The sequence below is a fragment of the Myxocyprinus asiaticus genome, chromosome 6 (assembly GCF_019703515.2).
Source record: "Myxocyprinus asiaticus isolate MX2 ecotype Aquarium Trade chromosome 6, UBuf_Myxa_2, whole genome shotgun sequence".
NCBI lineage: Eukaryota > Metazoa > Chordata > Actinopteri > Cypriniformes > Catostomidae > Myxocyprinus > Myxocyprinus asiaticus.
In genome coordinates this window covers 22,521,150-22,537,547 of record NC_059349.1, presented here as the reverse complement: position 1 = coordinate 22,537,547, position 16,398 = coordinate 22,521,150, and the positions used below count along the sequence as shown (strand labels likewise).

General features: G+C 38.2%; 1 protein-coding gene across 3 annotated transcripts; it reads right to left on the bottom strand.

The window, feature by feature from the left end:
* Nucleotides 1–1,691: 1,691 nt before the first annotated feature.
* Nucleotides 1,692–15,852, bottom strand: ptbp2b (polypyrimidine tract binding protein 2b). 3 transcript variants are annotated; one of them, XM_051700412.1, is made up of 15 exons: nt 15,733–15,852; nt 13,894–13,924; nt 13,643–13,703; nt 11,594–11,766; nt 10,193–10,336; nt 9,944–10,105; nt 9,715–9,825; nt 9,200–9,398; nt 8,817–8,876; nt 8,053–8,168; nt 5,056–5,089; nt 4,428–4,520; nt 4,034–4,250; nt 3,152–3,229; nt 1,692–3,039 (listed from the first exon to the last, which is right to left on the bottom strand). In XM_051700412.1, the coding sequence occupies exons 1-15, from the start codon at nt 15,738–15,740 to the stop codon at nt 2,910–2,912; spliced, it is 1,617 nt and encodes a 538-aa protein (XP_051556372.1). In that variant the 5' UTR covers nt 15,741–15,852; the 3' UTR covers nt 1,692–2,909. The 3 variants fall into 3 exon arrangements, with proteins under 3 accessions (XP_051556372.1, XP_051556373.1, XP_051556374.1); XM_051700413.1 differs by lacking the exon at nt 8,817–8,876; XM_051700414.1 differs by lacking the exon at nt 11,594–11,766 and having other exon boundaries at nt 15,733–15,791.
* Between the last annotated feature and the right edge of the window lie 546 nt (nt 15,853–16,398).

Below are 16,398 nucleotides of genomic sequence, written 5' to 3'. Positions count from 1 at the left end.
ACTGAATACATTGAGGTCTATGGAGTTAATGCATCCATTCTAATCCTTATTTCGCAGCACCACAGTGGAATAAAACTGCTACTGTTACCATGCCACAGGCCTGGAAAAGTACGGAAAGGCACGGGCCCTCAACAATAACCATTCGCCCCAATGGTGGAAAAGTGCCTAATAATAGCTACAGTGGTGGCCATATTGGCATTAAAATCACAACAAATAGAACAAAACAAAGAATCTATCAGTTAAAAAAAAAAATTATTGTTCTTAAACTGTTATTAAAAAAAAAAAAAAAATACAGTAGGACAGTCAAACTGAATAGATTTTTACATAGAATGCAGTATATTCTTTTAAACTAGTACATGAAACAAAATGGCATTGGAATTATTTACACTGTAGATGTTGTAGGCCTTTGTGGTAGCACAGCTTGTAGTGCAGGAGTATCCATGGATGAGGTCCTTAAGGTACCTGATGTGTAAATACACTGGCAGTGTGTTCCAGTCTACTTAATTTCTCCCAAAATGAAAACTGCTCTCTCCCAACCTCTGGTTACTTTCAGATCCCTCCACAGGTGTTCTGTGGGCTGCATATTGCTGGCCACTTAAAACCTGTTTAACATAATGTCTTTACACACTTTCACTGTTGCTTTTTGAATAATGTTTGGCTTACGCCACATTCAACACTAACCTGTTTAAGTTTGAAAACTTCCATTTTCAGTAAACTAATGTCAGTTTTCTGAATATGAAGTTATGGAGTGCGTTTTTAAAAGTCTCTGTTTTTTGGTGGAGGAAAACGTTGTTTCATTGTAGATAAGAGGCGTAAACATAGCAAAATGAGTTTCAAACTAAAATGTATTAGTGTGGACGTTGCCTAAAATGTTTTCGTTTGAAATCGCATTCATTTTGCTACATTTACACCTCTCATCCACCCTAGAACAGCATTTTTCCCCACCGAAAACAGCATTTCATAAACACTATCCATTACTGCACATTTTGGGGAACAATGACGTTAGGAAACATATTAGCGTGGTTTTGGCCTTACTGTTCTGTTGGAAAGACCTTCAAGTGGAGGCAGCCTTATTACACTGCTCTATACTGCAAAATCTAAAATGCCTTTGCATTCTTATTTCATGATGCCAAGTACCTAATCCCAGTGACTGCAACACAACCCTCCAAATTTTGCTGAATCCCTTTTATGTTTAAGAAAAACCAACCTATTCTTTGAAAGCTTTGTGTTTTTATCTATAAAACGGAAAAACATTAAACAAGATCTAAACTGGTGTCCTCTGTCCACAGGACATTCTCCCAGAGTATTCTGTTAATACCATTTTCTTTTCATTCACAAAAATGGAGCTGAAATGTTTTCCTTATTGTTAGCTCAAGTCTGTGTGTCAGTTGATTAAGGTCATAACCTTACAATTCAGAGAACCCATTGCTGTTTTCTCTAACTTACTGTAGCAGTCTGCATACAACTAACCACAGGTACCAATCTGACCCTCTCCAAGATGCTTGATTATGGGGAACTGATACAGGCACACTGGTACCTAGTTCAACTTAAACTTAGATAACAAGTGCAAATATAATTTTATACACAGGCAAGTGAGCCTTGTCCTTCACCATGGACAGAATGCATCAGAGAAATAGAGCTAAGTGAGATACAGAGAAGAGGAAGAGAAAGAGACAGCAGAGAGGCAGAGGTGAATACAGAGCGAGAAGAGTTTATTCAGCATGCTACAAGGTAAAACCACTACACCACACAGGGACCGTTAAGCACAAGCTTGGTAGAAAAATGAACTTTTAATTGTGCCACTTCTATACTGAATTTTACATTTCTAAAGATGTAAAAACTCAATTAATGTAGAAAATATACAGAATACCATCCCCCCTCGGTTTCCCAGGCCTACACCACAAATATGTAGTTTTTCAAATAAATGATACACCATTTGAGGTCATCAGTGATTGATTCCCCTTAAACAACAACAATCAAGGACAATTAAGGATCATTTATCTGAGTGATGTCAGTTGTAAGTATGATTTTTTTCCCCCCTCAATAAAAATATTTCAGAGGTTGAATAAAAGAGTTTTGTACAATAAAGAATAAAGTAAGACTAAAAGGCACATTTACTTTGGTCCCAACAGTCCCTACATTAATGTGACATCAAAACTTCAAATACATGCAACTGCCAAGATCCATCAGCACATGCTCCATGATTTAAAAAGAGGGTTAAAGGATTCACTGAAGCAAAGGTGAGTGAAAAATATCAAAGCAGGTACTACATATTACAAACTATGCTCCCCTCCGTCATTTGTTTTGTTTTTTACCACAGGTTTCGATCATAAAAGTACCTTGGGTGCCAGATCAAAAATGTACTACAGCCCCAAATAAAAGAAACAAAAATGTACAGTAACATTTACAGCTTTGAGTACATTCCATCAAATTCTGTCACTTATCTTTAATTCAATACATTATAAATAATTGAGCTTTTGTCTTGATTGAAGCAAAGCAAGCTAATTAGCTCTCAAAGGTTGAATGGATTTCAAGAAATGACCTGATGTGAGGATGTTGGGCAAGAGCTAAATACATTTTAAAAACAGAGCAGGATTGTTACATTTCCTATTTCATACCACATAATGTGCCTTAACTTCTATTATTTGCAGCAATGGGAGCAAAAAGATGACGCTATTTTGCTAAGTAAGGCACATTTTTGTCAATCCATCCTATAATGAAAATATACTTCCTTTTTGAGAGTAACAGCTGGCCAAACACAAACAATAGTAGGAGCAGATTCAGAGCGAGTGCTCTGCTCAAGGGCCATTCTCACTGAAGTTTTTGATATCGTGTTAAGGAATGACTGATAAAAATTAGACTTGAGGCTCCTGGGGGAGAGAGGAACGTGACAGAGCACCAGGAGATCCTCAGATGGTGGACTTTGAGAAGGACACTCTCAGGCGATGGCCACGCCCCATGTCATAGTTGTGAAGGTCGATGAGTGCCTGAATTGCCTCCTCCACTGTGGACATCTGCAGCAGAGACATTTTGCGATCTCTGGATGGGAAAACGAACATGACGGTCAAAACGATGACTTAAAACTGTTCTAATGAACAACAACAACAAAAAAACAACAACTGATACAGCCAGGAACACTGAGGGTTCTTACTGGAAAAACTTGAATGCTTTCACTGTTCCACCGGAGTTTGAAAAGAGCAGTCGTATATCCTCCTCTGTCACATTTTCACTGGAGGGGAAACAATCACTTTAGCATTTTCTCCCAGAGTAAATAGTAAAATGTTGTCATAATACATGTACCAATAAAAAAAGGTACATTTTTCTTTGGTTGCCACATTTTAATTTCAGACTTTTAGCCAAAGATATTTGAAATGTGAGTAAAAGATAGAGAATTAATGTTAAAAAGATGGCCAGCACTTGGCCTGAGATTCATGCCCGAATAATACACAAATTGTATTAATAAAATTGTTAAATCTGCTGAAAGCGCACCACTAATTCATGCTTTTGCATGCATACTGATTGTACAAGTCTGCAAGGCCATTACCAACAAGTCTTCTTATGAGTTAAAGTGTTTTTTCAATGAAGTGTGCAAAAATATTGTTCAGGAAGATGTTCTCAGTGTATTCTGCATACTTTAGGGTTCCCACCTTTTTTGATCAATTAATTTCCATGAATTTTTCAGTGGGTTGTGATTTTCAAAATCACAACCCACTGATTCGCTAATAAATCTTTCAGACAAATTTGTGACCAATTAACTGAATCTACTCAACAACAACAACAAAAAATTACACACAAATTCCATCATCATGGTTTGCAAACAAGTTCTGCTCTACACAAGCTCATGTCAAGAGCAAGATTTAGGTGATGGAATTGATTCAACATTTTAGAGCAGAGTGTTACTAGAAAAATGAATTCATATAGACATTTCCATGACTTTTCCAGGCCTGGACAACACAATTTGAAAGTTCCGTTCTTTGACATAATAAAGTTCAATGATAAGGTTTTACATGACCGTGGTAACCTTGATACTTACGGGATGTTAGAGAGATGGAGTGTAGCCGAAGGGGGGAAGATGTTCTGGAAGTTCTTAGATCCAGGCTTCTTGAAGCGATGCAAAGGGGAACTCGTGAAGTCCTTGGTCAGGCCCTGATCATCTAACCCCTCTCTGGGCAGCTGTACTGTCTGGTGCTTGGAGACGGTCACACGAATGATCTTTCCATACATCTTCTGCCCATTCAGATGGCTCATAGCTAGATCAAGAAGACAGGAAAAGATCTTTGTCTTGCTCAAAGGTGGAATTATGTAAAATTTTAAATAAAATTTCCAATAATGTGCATCATTATTTAATCATATAAGAAATGTTAACATTATCACAAAGAGGTTTCAGTAATACACTGTGGTAGTTCTGAAGAGTATGTCAGCCTTACCCAACTGGGCTTGGTTTCCATCAGACATCTGGATAAGAGCACTGTCCTTCTTATTGTAAAGGATCTTCACGCGCTGCACATCACCATAGACACCTTCAGTTAAGCGAGAGGCAGATGGAAGAGGGAGGAAAGGAGGGAGGAGGAGAGAAGTGAACCAGGAAGGACAAGTTAGTGCTTCAGAAGCTCTGGTTCTGACATGAAACGTGAAGATGATGGTACAAATCTTCCAAATTATCTACACCAGAGTCCAACACAGTGTTTCTAATAGACAACTTATTTTGATACGCCCTCCAAAAAACAAGCTCATGTGATATGGCAAAGTTGAAAACAAAAGCCTACATGCAAAATAATTAACCATGCATTAATATAAGCTGTACATGAAAAGAGACAGATAGAGCAAGATAGAGACAGAGGCTTCAAAAGCCAAGGAAAAACAAAACAAAAAAATAATTAATCAATTTGAAAGTTGGCATATATAACTAAAATAAATTAAAGTTGGAAAACTAGGAAACTTTTACACTAGTGCCAGATTTTAACTAACCCTTAAATGATAACTGAAAGAGAAATCAACTGAAATGAAATAAACAATAGATAAACGAAAAGAGGTAGATTGCTAACGATAACATACCGAAGAGGGTAAACAGACTTTGGGGCGTAACCATCTTTAGAAGGAGAGAAGAGCAAGCAGCATAAGACAGGAAGAGAGAAGAGTCGAGGTAGAGCGGAGATGAACAGATCATCCATAACGAAGGGTGGTTTCCCGTAGAATGGTGAGGTGGTCATGGAGCATGGGTCAAGGCAGTTAATTGGGGCAAGTTGATCCGAGGAGGAACATTTGTTTTGGTTCAGGCACAAAGCATGAATGGGTGAAGGCCGGGGAGACAGGGGAGGGGATCAGAGTGGGCCAACCAATCACAGAGGAGTCAGGAAGGCAATGGAGAGAGGAGAGGAGAGGAGAGGAGAGGAAAAAGGAAGGGGGTTGGAAGCAGCATGGGACAAAACAAAAACAAGAAAAAATTTGGAAGGGGGGACAAAAATAATATACAGGTCAGTACATAGGAAATGCAGGAGTTTGGTCAGAAAATGGCAGGGTTCTCTTATTCTTTTTCTTCCCCCGACTTTAATTGCGCCAAACGTAGTCACCCGACACTCAGACTAACTGCAGCACACAAATAGTGAGAGACGGACAAAGCATGTGGGAGGCTTTAGCATGAGAAAGCATTAAGAAAAAAACAGCATATAGCTGTAAAGGAGCAGGGCCATGCAGCGGATAGGCATGAAAACCACCTTGCAGAGTTATGGCATCAATAGAGAGCACATCATGTTGAAAACTCCACAAACCCACAAGTGTTTGGGAAAACAAAAACCATGATGGGGAAATTATTGGGACACTTCAAAAAGACATAGAAATCATAGTGAGAGAGAGTGTGAGAGAGATGAGAGAGGCGGGTGGGGCTACCATGTTTCATACCAACTTTGAATAGCTTAGAGAGAGGCAGTGGAGCATCAGGAGAGGAAGAGAGAGATACAGCTCAGAGAGAAAAGACAGTTAGATATTACTTCCAGACAGAGCGCTCAGGAAAAAGTGTGAGAGAGCAAGAGAGAGGGGAGAGGGGGAAGAGATAAAGAGAGAGGAGAGACAGTGATCAAAATTTGCACAGAATGCACAGAGGAGAGACTGCAGAGAGACCCTCCATTTTGATGAGAACCTTACTGAGAATGCTTTCAGTATATTTCTGCAAGTATAAATGTCAGAATAGAGAACAAAGAGCTACATGTTGAAATTCATTAACTACTACAGTTATCAGCTAACTGCAAATATGCTGAAATAACAATAAGCATAATATATGAATACACGAGGATGGAAATGAGACAGGTCAATTTGAGGTAATGTAAAGACAAGTCTCCTGCTCATTGCTCATTGTGTGCGACTGAATACATCATTCTGATTGAGAGCAGTCTTCTTATGCATGTTATAGAACTTTACTAAAATAGGTTTGATACTTGATCAGTTAGCCCATTGAAAGTTTTCTATTGCCACTTTAAGCAGTTATACTCAAGTAATGACTAAGGATGAGAGGATGTTCCTCCTCTATGAATTTTAAAAGATGCTCAACCAATATTCAGCATTAGCTTCAAAACATCCGGCAATATGAAGAATATGATATTTATATAGGAATACATTTTTAGGGATAAAGGAACACCTGAAGATGTGTATTTAGATGTTTAACACCTGGAAAATCATTATTTAATGAAACTATTTCCAATCTTCAAGAACCCCTTTTTGTATGCTGTTTTCTTGCAACATAAATTCCTCTTATTTTTCAAGAATGTTATTCCTGCTCTGCTGCTAAACGTCATGAAGATGATGTTGAAAAACTGGAGAGTGCCTTTTGAACTCAAAAATGATTCTTAAAGGAATAGTGCACCCCAAAATGTTATTTACTAATTTTTTTGTTCTCAACCAATGACTAATTTGTGGAACACACAAGAATAATTTTTGAAGAGTATCCTGGCCACTCTTTTAGATATAGTGAATGTGAAAGGAAACTGGGGCTGTCTTGCTCCAAAATGACAAAACAGCACTATAAAAGTACACTTGTGGGATATATTCCAAACCTTCTGAAGCCAATGTGGTGTTTTTTTATCATTTTCGAGCAAGACAGCCCAAGTCCCTATTGCTTTCATTATATGTATAAGAGCGGCCGGTGGTGCTGGATGATATTACCAAAATTCTATATCACGGTATAAGTAAATTCATATCACGGTAACGGTATATATCACGTTATAGTTGTTTTTATTTTTTTTTTTTATTTTTTTTTTAAATCAGCAATTTTTTTTATTAAATATCCATGTGATAGGGGTGAGCGATATGCAAACAATTATATATCAATATTCTTTAAAGTTTTGGTCGATAAAGATATAGATGAAGATATAGGCATATAGCCTAAATTTACATCTATTTTGATGAAAAGTGATTCAAAAACGTCTGAAAAAGTAAGGAAAGTTTATTTTTTATTTAAAACGATGTCCAGTAGCCTAATGGTGCACCTGCATGTCCATTGCAATAATAAAATAAAATTCTCAATCAATAAATAATTATTAAAATAATAATTGATGTTTTATTTTCTATGCATACAACAACAACAACAAAAAAGAGGAGGCTTCTCTGTAATTGAACGTCAGCATTTTTTTATTTATTTATTTTGGAGCAAACCCATCCATCAGGTATTTGTTTTGAACTCAGCCTTCCACTGGACTCAGATATATATATTTCAGATATTTACCTACCGCGATACAAATCTCTACTGGTCGTCATTTTATTTCCTCCCTATGATATATGTCACCATACCGCACCGCCCTAGCAGCCAGGATATTCTTCGAAAATTCTTCCGCGTTCTACAGGCGGGGGAAAGTCAAAAGGTTTGGAACAACATGAGGGTGAGTAAATAGTGATTTGATTTTGGAGTTGATTTTTGAGTGAACTATTCCTTTAACAGATGAGGACTGAACATATAAAACCTGAGACATACTTGTGATCTGACTGACACAATGAGAAGCCCGTGAACAGAGACAGCAGGAATGTGTGTGTGTGTATCTGAGTGTTTTGGTGAGGTGTACTGACCTCGTCGTTGAGATTGCTGACCAGGAGCACTCCACCCGGTCCTGAATGTCCTGACAGTGCCACCCTCCCTGCTGCTGCTGCCGCTGCGGCCGCTGCACTCAGAGGGCTGATGGCCCCTACACAGAAAGAGGGGGAAAGAAAAATAAAAACATGTCAGGCCAGTGAGCCATACAGTTTAAAAAAGCAGACAGCAATCTCAGTTGGATCTGCCCTCTGGCCATGCATGTCTACCTTCTGCACCCACTGCAGCAAGCACATCCAGCTACCCAGCCAATACCACAAAGCTCTGGCAAACCCACATCCCAGAGTCAATATATGCCATCAGGCAGATCACTATCTGTGCGGATTTCACACAGACTGACGCTCTGGAGCAATATCCGAAAACAAAATTACTTTTTGCGGCCCTTTCTGCTTGCTGTAGTTAGCCGCTCAATAGGCCGTTCTGCTTTAGCAAAAGGGAACTTGTGTTTGGCAGTTTGGATTGCCAGTCTGTCTGAAATGCGGGCTCCTAATTAGTGTGCGTGTCAATCTATTACGTCAGGTCCATAATGCAGAATGGAAGGGCTTATTGTTGCAGCTTCAGATTTATGCTTTGACAAACAGCGACACTGTTTATGAATCTTGCATGTCAAGTCAGGACAAATGGTTGGGGTGGATTCAACATGAAAGCCCTGCCAATTCTGAAGTCCCTGTCTTTCAGAGGGAAGAGCGCATACAAGTAAGGTTAGGAAATAAAAAGTAAAAGTAAATAAAAGCATAAGTACCTAGAGAAGATGGAAACCCTCCACCACTAGAGTAGGAAGTTACCATTCCAGAGGGAGTACCTACGGAGAACGTGTACAGTCAAAGTCTTACGGGATCAAACACAGACTAGGGCCATGGAGGCGGCAAAATCTTAAAGCAACGTGTTTGAATGACACATCAATTAGACGGAATTGAGATTCAGGAACCATTGACCCATTTTCCACAAAGAACTATGAAACTTTCATGAATCACAAGAGAGAGAGAGCATTCACACCTGTACCCTGCTCTGAAACTGAAGCTAGGCAGACAGGAGATGGCGATGCATGTCAGAGAATGACAGGGAAGATGGGTCTTAAAGGTGAAATTCGGAAATGTGAGTTTGTTTTCAACGGATGAACCTTACCAAGTAGGGAGGTGGAGTCTTTGTTGAGAGCGGCAGCCACAGATGGGTCTACAGGTGGCTGGCCGTCTCCTGCAGGCAGCTCAGGCCGGGTATAATCCCGGCTTTTGTCGTTGTTGTATTTTACATTCAGGTTGACCAGCTTGGAGAAGTCGATGCGCAAAGTGCAGCAGGAGTTGTATATGTTCTGGCCATCCAAGGACTTTAAATAAAGTGAAGAAAGAGAGACAGAAAGAGCAAGGAAATATGTTTTATTCTATGACATGTGTGAATAAGGATAAGAATAATTACAGCCAGCACTGTAATGTAAAACCCTGGCTAAAAGTAATAAAAATGCTCCTCTGCAAGTAATGACAACTGCAGTCATTTCATTACATAAATGAAAGAAAGGTACTAAACCAACATATGATTGGATCATAATTTGCCTGTGATCATAACCATCACATAAAAAATTTCATAACATCATTTTACATTTATGAAGTTGGCACTGGTCTCAATCCTGCTCTTTGTTCACTCACCAGTTTGGCCTGCTGGGCATTGACTGGATCACTGAACTGCAGAAGAGCCTGGAACTGATTATTTTTGGTAAATGTGATTATCTTCATGACAGTCCCAAACTTGGAGAAGATCTGAAAGAGGTCAGCACAAAGTCCTGTTAATTGAGAGGTATGAGAGTGTAAAAATACGTTTGGCTTGTTATTTTAAACTACAGTTTATTCCAGATGGATGCCTGCTGCGGGAGTTGACCTGCTGGAGGACGTCCAGGGTGACTGGGTAGAACATATTGTCGATGATTATTCGCAGCACTGGGCTGGGTGCAGGCGCTAACAAATTCTCGCCTGCCGTGTCCGAGCTTGGAGAGCCGCCCTCCTGGACCGCTGATACCGCCTGCAGCACGGCCTGAGCTCGCTTAAGAAGGAAAGGAAAAAACTTCTTATACGACTTCTATTGTTGTTAGACTTTAGCTATGAAACATAAAAACCTGTGAATTCTAACCTGGTTGAGGGCACTGTCAGTCTTCAGCTCTTTGTGGTTGGAGTACTGAATAAACACTGGGACATTACGCACTTGAGGTGTAACAGCTGTGTAGTAATTCACCATGGTAACAGCTGCTTCCTCTGTTCCAAGCTCCAAAAATGCCTAATTTAGGGAAAGAGTTCAAAAAAATGCAAAGATGGTTAAGCAAACATTTTGTTCACCCAAATTTCAAAAACAGCTTCTAAAGGCTCGGGCATAGGCCTACTTCGTTTATCTGTGTTCCGGATCGCCTCGCACGTGGTCGAGTGCTCAGCCTTTTAAAGTATACTCATTTGACCCAGAGGGAAAACTTACATGTTTAACGCATGTGCACAACGACTGCTTTCTTATTAGGGCTGCAACTAACAATTATTTTGATAATCCACTAATCCATCGATTGTTAGAATGATTATCTGACTATTCAGGCGATTACTGCAAGGATTAATAATTAGCTCTTAACCGACAATTCAGCTTGTGCCTCGAATTAAGAGGCTGTATTAAATATGTGCTTACTAAAAATAAAAAAATTTGAACAAAAGCACCTTTTAAAAAATACCTCTAAATGACCTTCACTAAATTTCAGGATTTGTATTTAATACAGTATAATGTTCAATGCAAAAAAATCCTATGGTTATCAAGTGTTTTCGTCTTGTTTTCCATTAAAAAATATCTAAAAATCCTTCAAACAGATACATTCACCTGAGAAGCAACATTTAAGATATTTCGACTTGCTTTTAGATCAAACGATCATTCGACAACTAAATCTTTTTGTCGACAATTTTTTTTTTTTTGTCGACATTGTTGGTAACGTAGACTGATTGTTTCAGCCCTATTTGTGATACTTATTAGTACAGTGAATGGCAGGTGACCAAGATGCACATATTTATCATTTGCTCACCCTAACGGCATTCTAAACCTGTAAAAATGTACTGTTCTCTCTCTAAATGAATGTGGACTTTTCCAAAAAGGATGCAAAAGCACCATAATAGTATCATTAAAGTAGTCCATCTGACTCATACACTATATTCACTATACACTATAAGTCTTTTGAAGCCATACTGTAGCTAACTCATGATTCAAAAAATCAGTCTGAATGATCAGCCCGTTTCTCACTCAAAGCTATTGAAAAGGCTTCAAAAGACCTCAGGGCCACTTTTATGGTGCTCTTTTGTCCTTTTTGAAACTTCAAAGCTTTAGTCCCCATTCTTTGTAATTGCACAGAATAGAGCGACCAGTACAAAATTACTAATTTTGTGTTCCAAGGGCGTGTACATGATGAACTTCCATTTTTTGGTGGACTATTCCTTTAAGCACTGAATTTAATTGCAGCTCTATCTCCCTTCTGTCACAATAAGGATGGTTTTAAATTCCTTAAATTACCTGATTTTTGCCTTTAAGCATCAGGATATTAGTGACCTTTCCAAAGGGCAAACCCAAGGCGATGACCTCAGTCTCAGAAACCTCATTTGGGAGCTTCCGAATATGAATGACTCTGGACGGTGGGCTCTCCATGCTGTCCTCCACCCTTAGTTTTTTACTGTCACTTCCATTAGCTGTCAAATAAATCAGAAATACAGCTGCATTCCAAAAGCTTACATTTGAAGTCCATTTTATTACCACATATTATCAGGTTTATGTCACATTTTGTCCAAAAACACTCATGCATACTATTCTAAAAGCTCACAAATGAACCTCTTTAACAGTATTAAGCCATTTCAATAAAGACACTTCACATTAATAAAGTATATGAAAGCTGACAGGATTATGCTTTGAATGCCCAATTATCTCACTGTTCATTGATGGCATTGCCAAATCATCAGATTAGCCTTTTCACAGGAATCGGAAACTACATCACAGCAGGGTAAAGCTACTTTCGCTATGGGTTTGCGGCTATTGCTGTTTACATTTGCCTCTAATAATGCTTCTTACCTGTTCTGCATGGTCTGTTTACACATAATATACACAGAACTTATTTATCATCTTTTCCCAACTGATTCGGCTATTCAGGCCACAGTCTCTTTTGAGTTTATGTGCTCAAATGCAGCGCTGCGATGGTTTCTTTGCCAGCTCCCGTCTCAGCAGGAATATTCATTAAACAGTTTCCCTTCTCTCATCACCATATCACGGGAAATACATTTTTAAAAGCTATATATACTCCCAGCACAGATACAAAAATACAAATAAAATTAAATATGTCCAAATGAACCTCGTACGAAACTCCCAAAAATATTAAATGCTGTTTTTAAAAGTATAAATAATCACATTTTGTTAGTCAACTTGTCCCGTTTAAAGTGTATTTACCTATTTTCATAAATCATATAAAATGTTCATTAACCCCACCATCCCAGTAAAAGATCAACAGACAGCAATAAGAACTGTGCAATAAACAATGTATTTAATACTAATTTTAACAACAACAACAACGTGTACATAACGTGGCATAAGAACTATATCGAATATTACAGCGCAGGTTTAGACTTTAAGATAATGATGAGCAGCCATAAGAGCCATTACAGATTAACTGAGTAAGAATATTAGCTACGTTTTCAAAAATCATTTAAAAATAGGGGGTGAAACACGTCACGAAATGGATGTTTTCCCTGAACATTTCAGTCTTGGTTCCATTCTTTTATTTATAAGGATGATAAAATGACAATAAAAATAAATAAATCTTGTTTTGACATTTGAGCCATGTGCTCAAAAGAGCAGATGCACTTGTATATCTGAGTTGGTTTGTCTTCATAATGTGAAAAGCACAGAGTTTAATCCTGAATGTCGTCTCGAACATTAACTTTATCCCACTCAGTTTTATGATGGTGTCAGAAGCATGTGAATGAGATGTAATAACGGAGAGAGAGATGACAGAAGTATCCCTGTTTATGAAAGTGTCCATGGTGCGAGCGATCAGACGCGCTGCTTCTCACTCTGGAGCTGTACAGGGAGGGGAGCAGGCTGCCTGATGATTTTCTCCACACATCGTGTTGTTTTCACTTGTGATAATGCAGAGCTGACCCAAACAGTCACAGAGAATGAAATGACAGCGAATTCACAAGTTATTTATAATCGGTGTAGTCTAGGGCTAGTAGCAGTCTGAATTTCTCACTGAATATGCTGGATTTAGTCCCGTTATGCCTTCCTCAAAGTTGTCAGAATGTTGTTTACCATAATCAAGATCCTAATTAGAGCTCTGTAGAGTTGACAACAAAGCAAAAAGTCAGATCAAACATTTACACGCTATTTAATGTGTGTGAAGACTTTGATTTCAGCAGATCTTGCTCACGTTTTAATGCCCGTTGTTGATACGGGAAGTAAGTTTACCCTGCGAGGGCCGCCACCCCATGCCCAGCGAGAAACACGGAAGTATGGAAAAGGCCTATTGGCCAGTGACCAACCAGACTGACTGTTGATGTCCACAATAATTTCTCATACCAGTGACTGAAGAATTTAGACTGCTGTAGAGACCGCCAGACAGCAATTCATCTGAGGTTCTCTAGAAAGACACAGGTGCACACTGCAGATTCAGTAATCCATTCAAATGATTCAAATGTAGTAATAAATTATTTCGATGTTGACCCTATCAAATATTCACAGAACATCATTACAAGATTATATGGGACGTGTGGGGGATTAGACAAAATCTAATTTAATACAAAAGTATTACTGAATAAAACAACACTTACCTTCACACCAACTGCAACATCACTGGCCATGCTGAACAGAGAAAATATAAAAATGCAGATAAATTGTGTGCCGTTTGAATTGTTACAGACTCACAAAACCATATCGACAAAACACAATACCACAATTGAATACAGAATGTCCTCGGTATACTGAATTTACGATAGTTACAATATAAAACACAACAAATAAGATAACAATTTAGTGTCATTATTAAGACCTATCAAATGTGGCAGCTAGCTGTTTGTAATAATAAACAAATTATATTTTAACCCTCTTTTCGATCATTTTGGCTGTGCAACTGCATACATTTTGCCAAAGGTGTGTATTTTGGGGAGAATTTTGATATTTCAACCTCAGTTCCTATAATAAATCTATAATACACTGTGTACACAAAATAGTTACACTCAGGACTTTCAGGACAAAAATGTCCCAATTGAAACCCATTAAAACTGCAACATTTGATCCCAGTGCCATTAAAGCATAAAATCATGAATTATATGATATTATGCTTTCATTCCAGAGCCCTGGCTTCAAAATTAAAATTTTTTATATTTTCCACCAGATGGCGCCATTTTCCTCATGTTTAACCTATGGAGCAAATACATGCTTTTTTCCTATTTTTTGCTTGCTGTATTATAGAGCACTGCTGTAGGCCCCCTGAATAAATGATGCAGCTAAAATTGTGTGGGTGTGTTGGTATGGATGTCAGAGTGAGTTTTGTGTGTGTGTGCGTGTGAAAAACAACAGTGTCATTATATAAATTAACTTCGCAGATCATGTATTACTTCTGAATAGATGCTATATGTATACACAGAAACAAACATTATGCTGGGTAATTAAATATCAGTCTACGATGGATTTCCTGCTAGTAGAGTAATATTTAATGTACAGTAATGTGCTGAAGCTGTGCGGCTAACGGTGCTGCTGCGCGTGAGGTTTCCTTTGTTTGAAATGTAACGGTCACTCGCTCAAATCGCGCTCTGACTATTAATAACACATATATAACTGAATATAACTGAATTATTACTCAATGTTTATATACACTCTTTTTTTAACCCTTGGTGTCAAACCCTCTGTTTCTCAGAGGTCCTTCCATATACTAATTTATTATATAAATTAGTATATGGAAAATAATTAATTTTTTTTCCTTCATAAAAAACAACAGTGGCATTATGTAAACAAATTGGCATTTAAAGGGTTAAAATCCTGAAAATGAATGAATATTTGATAGTTATGATCAGGACTGATGTTGGTTAAAAAAAAATTAACTCATTGAAAGTAGAAAATAATATTAATATATAATATTATTATGGCAGTTTTATGACGTGGACATTTTTGTCCTCGAAGGACCTCTGAGAAACAGAGGGTTTGACACCAAGGGTTAAAAAAAGAGTGTATATAAACATTGAGTAATAACGTCATATTCAGTTATATATGTGTTATTAATAGTCAGAGCGCGATTTGAGCGAGTGACCGTTACATTTCAAACAAAGGAAACCTCACGCGCAGCAGCACCGTTAGCCGCACAGCTTAAGCACATTACTGTACATTAAATATTACTCTACTAGCAGGAAATCCATCGTAGACTGATATTTAATTACCCAGCATAATGTTTGTTTCTGTGTATACATATAGCATCTATTCAGAAGTAATACATGATCTGCGAAGTTAACGTGCAGTTGTTATTATTAGCCGATGTAAGCTGATGCATCACCAGTTTGCACGCGCGGCCTTGCACGATACGCTAAAGATTGTGACTAAATTCGTTTTAAATGTGCTTAGCTTATTCTCAAACACATCATATGTTTTCTCTTATTCTGTAAATAATGTATGCTTACCCGTCCATTGCAGGAAAAGCGTTCTCCACGGTGTGATACTGATGTCTGGAGCAGAGGAGCCTTCGACACACACTCGTAACTATGCAAAATGGAGGCTAGGGTGTTTTTCACGGAGTCACCCGAACACGGCCGATACACCGCCGAACCGACGAGCATACGCTCAGAGCATAAATAACGTGACGTGCATGATTTTAAAAGTTCAAAATGTATCAAAAAGCAACAAACGCCAACAATAAGAAAACAATATCAGTTGCAGAGTTAGCTGCAGCAGTATTATAACCATTCTCGCAGAAATAAGATCTGTGACTTAATGCAAGTTGGCTAATTTAAACAAGCCTTTAAAGGATAGTTCACACGAAAATGAGAATTCTCTCATCATTTACTCACCCCCATGCCATCCCAGATGTGTGACTTTCTTCTTCTGAATACAAAATTAAAGATTTTCAGAAGAATATTTCATCTTTGTAGGTCCATATAATACAAGTGAATTGTGGCCAGAACTTTGAAGCTCCAAAAAGCACATAAAGGCAGCATAAAAGTAATCCACACGACTCCAGTGGTTAAATCCATATCTTAAGATGCAATATTATAGGTTTGGGTGAGAAACAGATAAATATTTAATGCTGTCTTCATGTGCTATCAAAATTATCCTACTTCCCACTTCTG

Coding starts and splice junctions, on each gene's coding strand:
- ptbp2b (XM_051700412.1), bottom strand. Junction 11,767..13,642: donor TCTAAATTCTTCAGTCACTG/GTATGAGAAATT, acceptor TTTATTTGACAG/CTAATGGAAGTGACAGTAAA. Junction 8,169..8,816: donor AGGGTTTCCATCTTCTCTAG/GTACTTATGCTT, acceptor CTTTCTGTGTAG/GGGCCATCAGCCCTCTGAGT.